The sequence below is a fragment of the Phalaenopsis equestris genome, unplaced genomic scaffold, assembly GCF_001263595.1.
Source record: "Phalaenopsis equestris unplaced genomic scaffold, ASM126359v1 Scaffold000840, whole genome shotgun sequence".
Taxonomy (NCBI): domain Eukaryota; kingdom Viridiplantae; phylum Streptophyta; class Magnoliopsida; order Asparagales; family Orchidaceae; genus Phalaenopsis; species Phalaenopsis equestris.
This window is the reverse complement of record NW_018165280.1, coordinates 2,240,725-2,252,092: the sequence shown is the minus strand read 5'-3', so window position 1 is coordinate 2,252,092 and position 11,368 is coordinate 2,240,725. Positions and strand designations below refer to the sequence as shown.

Sequence of the window (11,368 nt, the reverse complement as noted above, 5' to 3'; positions counted from 1 at the left end):
CTTTTTTAGCTTCATGCCGGTACTTCCAGCGTATACATGCACATTTTCAAAGGAGATTTGTTTTCCGTTAAACACATGCAGTCTTTCATTTATTTCAGCTATTAAATTATTAAATATTTTCTAATTAATTCATTGTTTTCAGTCCATTGAAGGCCCTAAAGTTTGACATTGCACGTTCTTTTCATGTAATTTGTTGTCATATGATAGAGAAAATTTAATCTTGATAATTAATCATCACTAATTAACTTTTATTTTTCTTTCAAAGTCAACTCCATTCTCTCGATCCATGCCGGAGGTTCCGCGGCGGCAGAGTAACAAATTATGACCTTAACATTCAATGAAATTTCATAACATAATCAGGCGAATTTACTCCGAACCACATAAAATCACAGCGTATTTGATTGCTTATTTATCATGTAATTTTATTTTCTGCATTATTACCAACATTTTAAAATCAAAATTATATTCTCATGCATTTGGAGCCTTTAATAAATGTTATTAAAGCTTTATAATGATAAATATAGCAAACTAATGATGTATTAATGAGTATAACACCAAAAACTTTACTTTTACATTTAGACCACCCAAAACTTTTCTAATCACATTAAAAATATTATTATTTTAAATTTAAAAAATACCTTTTTCATGTATAGTTAAGGTGGCAAATACGTAAAAACTGAATTTTAGGGGCAGCTATATGTTAATATATTGGAATTGAAGCAATCATAGTTCTAAATTCTTTAATTTGAAGGCAAACATCAACATCTAGCCACTTCCCAATTTATATGAATGTTATTGAGTAAATTCAAAGACACCTAATTGTAGCTAATTAGAACGTTAATCACATAATTAGATTAATTGTTAGCAATGCCGTACTCTATCATGCTGAGTTGCTCGGAAATCCTGATTAATTAGTATAAATAATTAGTCAATGCCGTAAACCACTAATCATTTTTTAATGACCATTTTAAACGTTTTAATACAAACTTTTAAGAGGTTTAAGGAAAAAAAAATCATATTTTTCATACTTTGCCACTCGACAAGTATTTTTTTAATATTTAAAAAACAATGAGATTTACATAGATAATTGCATGCTACATACCATCAAATTCATATGTATTTATATATTTATGACTTGAGCTTTATTTTAAATTTATACCAACTAAAATTTTCTTATCTCATAAAAAATATCATTATTTTAACTTTAAAAATTGAAGTACACGTTCCCATGCATAAATATGTGCATATATATATATATATATATATATATATATATATATACATACATATAGAGTGATAAATGATAGTTTTAGTGTGGTACGAAGTTTTAAAAACCCATAAAGGAAAAAAAAAATTTTACAATGTTCTCTGAAGTTTTAGTCCACTCAGAAGAGAGAAGACAACTAGTAGTGACGCCAAAAGTTTTTACGTGGAAAACCCATAAAGGAAAAAAAAAAAAACTATGAGGTCTTTTCTAGTTATAAAAATTTACTATAAGTTGCTGGTTATAGAGACCCTTTGTCCCATAGGCAGGAAAATGTTACAATGTTCTCTGAATTATAATGTTAAAGCGCGAACGATATCGTCGTAAAGGAGAGGCGGTGACCAATGGCAATTGGCTGCAGTTGACAGGTGGTGATCAATGGTGGTCGGCGGTATTCAACGACGGTATAAGTGATACTGGACTTCAGCTCATTCTCAAATTTTCAAGCTCTTCCTCAGGCCTCAAGCTCTCCTCTTCTTTATGAGAGGGGTGAGGCTCTATTTATAGGATTTCAGATGTAATTAATTCAGGAATATGAACCACTTTTATTAGACAACCTGAAGAGTTTCCTTTGAATAGACGACGTTTGATAGACATTTGAGTGCATTAATAATGTCAGAATTGAGCAATCTTAAGCTTGATGGATTCGTCTTGTCGAGACGCTCGATTATTCGACTATAAGCTTGCCAAATTCGACATTCATTTGATCTCTCAAATATGCTCGATAAGCTTCTACAAGTGGTTTAATAACTTCATTTGAGCTTGGTTTGACTTGAATTAGATCAAATTTGGTGTCATCGGGTTCATCTCATTGAGTCGATCAGTTTGACTATAAGTTTGCTAAAATCAGAGGTTTATATGACTCTTAATTTAAGTTTGAATGTTTCTTGCTTAAAATATTGCCTTGAGATCTGTGTTATGCTCGAGATTCATGTAAAAAGATGGAGATTTGTTGGAGGGGTACAAGGTTAAAACTGAAGTTTCGGTGTAGATATACAAATACATATTACTTGAGTTCATATACAATTCATATTTTTATTATTATATAACTTTTACAAAAATAAATTATTGTTGTAATTGTATCAATAGAAGAACGTTTGAGATTTCATTATGGTTTTATTCTAAAACTGTATCTCATCTTGAGAGTGTGTTTGGGCAATTGCAGTTGTTTGAAGGAGTAGTGAAGCTTTTGTAGAAAAAAAATATTTTTTAAAAAGCTGTGGTGACTTTTACAAATTTATTTATTTTCAAAAAGTCTGACTGAAGCTTTCTGAAGTGTCCTTATACTTCTGTATTAAATGTTTGTAAATGTTTGCATTTCCTATAAAAGTATTATGCTTTGAGGAAGGTTCTCATGTTGTTTTGCAAGTCACAACAGAAAGAAGATTGAGCAAGACTTAAACAAATTGGAATGGAAAAAGATGTGATATGGAGCCTAGGCGCCGAGTTAGTGGTGCCTAGACATCAGTTCATTCCCAAATTGAACAAATTCCCGAGCGGGTAGAAAGTTGGCGCTACTCCTTGAGCGCCTAAGAGCTGCGATCGTGGCACCAATCCTTTTTATATATTTTTTCAAATCAGTGGCGCTTAGGCGCAAGAACCTGAAATTCGACGATTTTGGTTGTTCATAATTTGAATTGAAGGGAAGAAAAATATAAGGCTGGAAGACAAATTTATGAAGGCTTTTTCACCATTTTGCTTATTCCAGTTTTTAGAGAAGTTTTTGAGGAGAAGACCCCACAACTTGCAAGAAGATTATGATAGAATAAAAGAGAGTATTTGTGAGGATTGAGAGAGTTTATTACTTGCTATGAGAGACAATTTTATCTTGCTTTATTGTGAAGGAGATAAGTACAATTAAGTTGTATTTTCTAAAGGATTTCTTTGTAAAGACTTGGTTTTCGATGTTTATTCACAATAAAAAGTTTGTGTTTATGAAACCTGTCATGAATAGTGAGTAGTTTTCTTGTTTCTCTATATAATTGAGATAGTGATTGGATATGACAAGAGATTTGAGATTGTTTGGGCTTTTAATTGAGTTTAAAAGTGTTTTGTTAACTTGAGAACTTAATTTACTTTCTACTTGGCCAGTTGATTGTTAAAATCATTTATGAATATTAATATATAGAAGGATTCTTTATGGAACAAAAGGGTAATAACATGAATTCATTGGAATAGGGATACTATCATTGGATTCATGCAATCTTCTAAGAGACATTTTCTTATGAGTAGTTCAAAAGTATTAAGGAACTAAACGTAAGACTTTTATTCTTCCTTAGACTATCGAAAAGGGATAAAGAAGAATTTTTCTCCTGTTTACTAATTTTTGAATCAAATCCTTAGTCATTTCCATCATCACCTAATCAATTAAAGAGGGAAATTCTCAACCCCTGAATTACAAAAGAATCGTTTTGCTTGTTAGGATAGACCAATTTTCATAGCTTTTGAATTGAATTAAAATTGAACTTGCAAATTAAACTCCTCAGGCTTAGTCTTAAAATTGTTGGCTGAGACTTTTTTTTTTTAGAATTCATCTCATTACCTATGGGATCGACGACCATACTTAAACTCCGATACTGCTGATATGTCATGTATACTTGCATGAGCCGCCCGCTCTTCATAATATTTGCTGCATGTTACTTTCTGACAGTCATCACACTTTAGTAGCTCACATTGAAAAAATTAGCTTATTACTATAAAAATTTATAGAAAACGGCAAGTAAGCGGTTCCTCAATCAGAATAATGGTGGTGGTCTGAAAAGCAGAACAGACAGAAAGTTATCTCAATAGACCTTAAACATTTCCATCAAATGCACTTGGTTTTTGTGTAGGCATGTGATGTTATAAAAAAAACTAGCTTATTACTACAAACTTTAAATTTTACGGACATGTCGCCTTACCTATGCTTAAGAATATGTATTTCACTTTTAGAAAATTAAAATGAAAATAACACAAAATTTAAAGTATGATATGAAAGTTGGGGTGGTATAAATGTAAAAAAGTAAAGTTTATAGGCCAGTTGTTTATATACATCAGAAATTGGTGGTATGGATGTAAATACCACTATATTAAAAAAAAAAAACTTTATTTTTGTAAACTTCAAATATATATATATATATTTGTTTTACAATTTTTTTTTTCTTATATTTGAGCATGTCAAAATAGAAAATAAAAAAAAATGATATAAAATTATAATTAGTTTGGAGGTGCAAATTTATTTATTAGTTTTTTTAATAAATATTTTGTATTTAGTTTGAGTTTCACATTAAACTTACATTTTCATGAAATTATGTTTAATGTCAAAATTTATATTAACAAATAAAATTATTTTTAATTTATAAAATTATATAAAGTTTAGATCGATTGATATGCATAGTGAGATTTAGATGTAAGAAATTAGTAAGTCATTGGTGGGCAGAGCACTTATCCGAGACATAGTGGTTGAGGTTTTAATTTCTCATCGTGATGTCGCGGGTTCAATTTGCACATATTGCCTATTGGGCTTAACGGAAAAATATTACATCAGTACTACGCACGTATAGTAACGTGCGTAGCCAATGAAATTACGCCACAACACCCCACGCGATAGAAAAAAAACGGCGCGGTAACACGGAGAATATTCCCCCCATGTTATTCATGTGTTATTGTGTCATGAGAATATTTCTGGTGTTATAATAACAAAACACATGAATAACACAACATGAATAACACACAATAACACATGAATAACATGAGGGGAATATTGTTACCGCGTTGTTTTTTGTTTTTTTCTTTTATGAGAATATTCCCCTATGTTATTCTGGTGTTATTGTGTGCTATTCATGTGTTATTGTGCTCTGAGAATATTTTTGGTGCTATAATAACACAATAACACATCAGTAACACATGAATAACACACAATAACACAAGAATAACACGGGGGAAATATTCCCCGTGTTACCGCGCCGTTTTTTTTTTTCCTGTCTCGTGGGGGGGCGTGGCGTGATTTAATTGGCTACGCACGTTACTCTACGTGCGTAGTACTGATGTAATATTTTTTTAGGCTTAACATTAGAAAAAATAAGTTATCACTAAGCATTAGATGACGATCAATTGACATACATTTGATTAACTTTTATTAATAGAAGCAGAGATTGATGACAAAAAAGAAGAGAACCAGACATTGTTTGTTAACAAATGTAAAAACAATAGTGGGCTCCAGGCATTGGGCGAAGGTTAGATTTATGAACTCAAAACTGAGCAAAATGGCCATATCAATACACAAGACAAGGAATTAATTTAGAGTCTGAGAGAATCTTATATCAAATTTCTAATTATACTTATGAGTGCTTAATCTATGCCTATTTGAAACACAAATCAAGGTATTCATGATATCTTTCGGTTTATTGATCAATGAGTAATTTATTTTAGTTATAATTTTATTTAAAGTGAAATTCATATGATCCTAAAAACAATTTTGAAAGTTTCTAATTTGTTTACTTGAATGTTATTAAATTTTAAAATTTGTATTGGGATTTGTGCTTTAGCAAAATATATATATATATATATATATATTAAAGTCTCCAATCACCTCTAATACGTCTAACAATTCGAGTACTATCTTCTTAAGGCTAACTGTGTCAGAGAGTATTCCAATCCCCGATTTGAGTAGTCTTATATTGTAGATGTCAACCAGCAGGCCGGGATAGACAGCACACACACACACACACAAATATATATATTATATATATATATATATATATAAAACAATATAATGCATTTTTTTAAGTGGAAGAGAGGAAAGGAGAAGCTAATGTAAGATGAAAGCAAATTGCTTAGCTTGCATATAAAACAATCTCTTTCGTTAACTTTTTCCTCCCATTTACTCATTACATCCTTTCTCTGTTTCCTCTCCCCCACCTTCTCCCTACAGTTCTCAATAGAAAAAGAAAACTCTCAAACCATCTCTAACCCAACATGTACATATAATTTGTCATATAATCATATAATAAAATGCCATGCATTTTCATCAAAAAAACTTACATATATGAAAAAAAAATACATTATATTAGAGCTCATAAATAAATTCAAAATTCCTCCAAATTATTTCCCTTAAGAAAAGCCTTCCAACATCATAACATCAACAAATAAACATCCTAGAATGACATTTCTTAAGTAAAATATGCAAAATAAGTATTTATAATTTTCCCTACTACATTTCATACTTCTCTCTCTCTCTCTCTCTCTCTCTTCCGTGAGAGTGAAGAAAAAACATCGAAAAGGACAAGAACTGGAGTCAAAGACAAGATGACCAACCTATTTCTCGGGCCCCACCCCCCCCCCCCCTCCCCCCCCCAAAAACAACACATCTGTACATAGTTCTCCTCTATACCGTTTTCTCTCCACACAACAACTAACATACCCACCCCTCTCTCTCTCTCCTCTCTCTCTCTCTTCTCCATATTCTAAGCAAACTCCAACCCATCACCATCACCATCATTATCCATACCCCATGAATCAATCCATCCACCCTTCTCTCTCTCTATATGTACTTGCCATATCTCCCACATGCAACAGAGAGAAAGAGGAACAAATTAATTAGTTTTGATCCTCACCACATGATATGATGAGGAGGCCAGACACTTCTGGTCCTCCTCCTCCTTCCAAGCATGGAGAGACCGGTGTTTATAAGCTGAGGAAGGGTTTATGGTCTCCTGAGGAAGATGACAAGCTCGTGCACTATATGCTGAGTAATGGCCAGGGTTGCTGGACCGACGTAGCTCGAAATGCAGGCTTGCAGAGATGCGGGAAGAGTTGTCGTCTTCGGTGGATAAACTATCTCCGTCCCGATCTCAAGCGTGGCGCTTTCTCGATCGAGGAGGAGGAGCTCATCGTTCACCTGCATTCCATTCTTGGCAACAGGTATCTCTCTCTCTCTCTCTGGAGAAAATATTGCGTGCACAGCATGTGCGCATGTAAATGTTGCCCACGTACAAAATACGCTCATCCTAATCGTTGTGCGATGAACGTGTTCTGCGCCTCTGTCTGTACGCACGCGTATATAGAGAAATTATTTAGTCCCACAATGATATGTGGTATGTAATTTTGTTAATGTATATTAGATTATTATATATTGTTTATGATATAATGATGGGGATAATGTTGTTTGATTGCTAGCTAGATAACTATTTCAACCAACAAAAACAACAAATGACATATAATGCATCCTGAAGATATTTCAACATAATGCAGATGGTCTCAAATTGCAGCTCGGTTGCCAGGCCGCACAGACAATGAGATAAAGAATTTCTGGAACTCTACCATAAAAAAGAGATTAAAGAACTCATTGCAGCCATCTCCTTCCAACCATGATAAAAAATCTCCGCCGGATGCCAATAAGGAGCTTATTAAAGAGGACATCATGTTCATGCGCATGAACTCATCAGCATCGTCTTCTTCTTCTTCAATGCAAGCTTTTCCTCTGAACACTAACTACAACTTATTTCCATTCCCTGGTACAACTGCAAATGACTGCTTCATCAACATGACTTCAAGCTTGCTGCACGATAATGGCATGTATGATGATGGTAATGCTCATGATTTCATGGCCATGGATGGTGGTCTTATGGTAGAAGAAGGTTATGATCATTACTTTGTTCCTCCATTGGAGAGTGCAAGTCAAGAAGAGAATGGTGCCAACTTAGATTATGCATATCATAATTATTCAAGAAATATTGGGGAAATTAATTCCAACATGATCAATCATAATGATCATAATGATACTAAAAATAGTATCAAAGACAATCACTTTGTTGCTAGTCATAAAATGTGGGAGGAGGGTTATGAAAGCATGAGGGTTGGAGAGTGGTCTTTAGAAGATTTGATAGAGGATGTCTCTCACTTTCCTTTGCTTGGTTTTCAAGTTGAATAATTGAGCCTTCCAAGTTCATATATAGTCATGGAAAATATCCTCCCCCTACCATATGTTCATCATTTTATTCTTTTTTCATGTCTTCACACATATCTATATATATTAAATTGTTTAAGTATGTTTTAGGTTGTCCTTTGCTACTCAAGAGAAATCTTATTCTTTTTTAAACTTCTTATTAATAAAGAGTCCTTAATATTCTTCAAAAGTGCATCACTTGTCATTTTGCATGATGGAAGGAATCATTTTTCATGCATGGCCTTCATTATTTTATAACTTGGGTTCCTATATATATATATAGGAAGTCATTATGGAAATCCATGATGCTATGAGGTGTGATGAAAAGCTTTTATTGCATTATTGTATTAAAAGATTACAATGCTTCAAATGGAAGGGCTTGATAAGCCCCACTGATGTAAAGGTAGCCATCAAGGTGGTTATAAACTGTAATAATTAGAAAAATGTACAAAAGGTGGTGTTTAGTGGAAAAGATGAAGTCATTTGAAGAGACATTTGTATAGATTTCTACATCATACTAAATATATTGAGCAAATTCTCTCTCTCTCTCTCTCTCTCTCTCTCTAAAATATTTCATTTTTGTCTACCACAGTAATATGAAATTAGTTTATTTTTCATTAATTATCATTATTTTTAAAGTTTTTATAAGTGAAATACACCCATATTCATGCAAAGTGAATCAAGGTGATATGTATGCAAAAACTGAATTGTAGGTGTTAGATATATAAATACATAGAAAATGGGCGGTATATACGTAAGTCTTCCTTATTTTACATATTTCCTTCTTTGTTTTTTGTTTAGTTAAGGAAAGATTTGTAACTAAGGCTAAGCTTAAGAGCAGATTGGTTCAATGTATAAAAGATGTATTCTAAAGCCAAGATTCAAGAACACATAATCTTTATTTTTGAGTTAATAGATAAGCTACTATGGTACCAAATTAAGAAAATTAATGAGGCAATTACATACAGATCACCCGAAACTTACTATTTACAAATTAACCACCTATTTTCATCCACTTTTCAATTAATCCTCATTAAAATATCAAAACTCATCGTAAAAACCCTAACCCATATTTTTCATTTTTATGAATTTCTCTCATTTGTTCGTGTCACGCGTAAATACATCAGTTCTATAGTTCACAAAAAATCACCTGGTTGGTTAGTTTGTAAATATCAACATTTCGAGTGGTCCGTGTGTAATTATCCCTAATTTTTAATAGTTAAAATTGCATATAATCAATATCAAGGATCATATCATGAACCCAAACCTTAGTTGCAAACTACACATTTTCTTGCATATGTCATGACACCAAGGTATTATAAACATAAATATCAAACTTTAAGTGTTAGATACGTGTAAATACGCAAGAATTGTGTGGTATGAATCTAAATCTCTATTTTAGTTGTGACATCAATTTCTCATCATTCGGTTAGTTAACCATATTAAGAAAAGCAAGCTTTCATAATGATATTATAACCTTCCATATAACATAACTTGCTATATAATCATCATCACAACAAATAGCTATAGTGAACATTAAGCATTCCTTATTTTTATGTTACTTGAATCAATAAAAGCAATTAAAACTCTTATGATTTGACATTTGAATGACATAATTCATTCTATAACATATTAAATTAGGACTTGATTTTACACATGACATGCATGATTTTGAATTTATGATGTTAACATTCTTGCTAAATATTATAATTTGTTGAAGAAAGAAACAAAATATACAAAACATATATTTTATTTAATGTGATTATGACATTTATATTTCATTAATTGTATGAGTTGTGGAACTAAGAGAATGCATGCAAAATAATGGTTTCTCTAGATTCATTGATTGCAAATTAAAATAATGGCCAAGTAGCTTGGAATAATTGGGGCATGACAGCTAGCTAAACATTATTGTAAGCTGACAAGTCATTAAAGCATGTAATAATTGATAATTTATAGTTATTAAATAAATAATTAATTAGCTAGCTTGGACTGTTTTGTCATTTTGATTTTTTTTTTAATTAATGGCTTTGATGGAGAAAGATATTTTGAAATAGAATTTAAGAGCAATTATTCTGGTTAGATATGAAGAGTTAAAAATTTTTATAGTTTAACTAACTTGACTACACATAGGGTTGAGTCCATTTGGGGTACATAAACAACAAAATAGTGAACATCTTTGAAAGGTTCCACCTCGAGCAACCACCTTTGGCCAACGGAACATGAAAAATCAACTAAATGATATGCAATTCATTGATATAAATGTAGACCTTAAACTTTGTGAAGTTTTTACGAGTTCTGTTAGAACAGAATTGTGGGTTTGATACGCCTTCAAGAAATGTCTAACATTGAGCAAGAAGACATGACACGAATCTCGAGATAATTTTTTTGAGCAAAGAGCGTTCAAACTTTGATTCAAAATCATCCAGAGCTTCCATTTGAGCAAACTTATAGTGAAGCTGACTGGCTCAAGGAGACGGGCCCAACGGTAAAAAAAATCGGTCCAATCTGAGTGGAATCAAGCCAATAAACTGCTTTAGGAAGCTTTTTGGGAATAATTGGAAGGTCAAGCATGTATCAAATATGACATGCTTATAGTCATATCAAGCGTCTCGGCGAGAAAAATCTAACGAGCCAAAAATCACTCAATTCTGACATCATTAAGGTAGTCAAATGTCCATCAGATGTCGTCTGATCGAGAGTATCTCTCCCGACTGTCCAACCAAGTGTGTTTTTGGATTCTTGCCTTATTTACAATTTAGACTCTATAAATAGAGGCTTAAGCTCCTAATGAAAGGGAACTGAGGCCCAGAGCAAGTAAAAGAGGAGAGCCTTCATAAGAGAGAGTTGCAGCCCAGCCTCTTGCATCGTCATCTCCGGTCGCCACCGCCCTCTGGCTGCCGCCTTCTTAGGCCCTCGTCGTTGCCACCCTCCGGCCACCACAACCATCTCAGGACGCTCCTGCCACCTCTTAACCATCGCCTTCTCAGGCCATCATCGCCTCCGCCCTCCGGTGGTTCCGTCTCAGGCCATCGGCGCCACAGTCTCAAGTCGTCGCCGACTTCCGGCGATCGGCTCCACTGTCGTCCCAGGTCGTTGCCACTACTATCTCAGGCAGTCGTCGCCGTCTTCCGGCCGCCGTCGCTGTCATTCGACCATCACTGTCTCGCCGCTGTTGC

General features: G+C 33.3%; 1 protein-coding gene across 1 annotated transcript; it reads left to right on the top strand.

The window, feature by feature from the left end:
• The first annotated feature begins 6,836 nt into the window (after window positions 1–6,836).
• On the top strand, window positions 6,837–8,256 carry LOC110031698 (transcription factor MYB46-like). Its single transcript, XM_020735039.1, has 2 exons — window positions 6,837–7,165; window positions 7,496–8,256. The coding sequence occupies exons 1-2, from the start codon at window positions 6,867–6,869 to the stop codon at window positions 8,172–8,174; spliced, it is 978 nt and encodes a 325-aa protein (XP_020590698.1). The 5' UTR covers window positions 6,837–6,866; the 3' UTR covers window positions 8,175–8,256.
• Window positions 8,257–11,368: the final 3,112 nt, after the last annotated feature.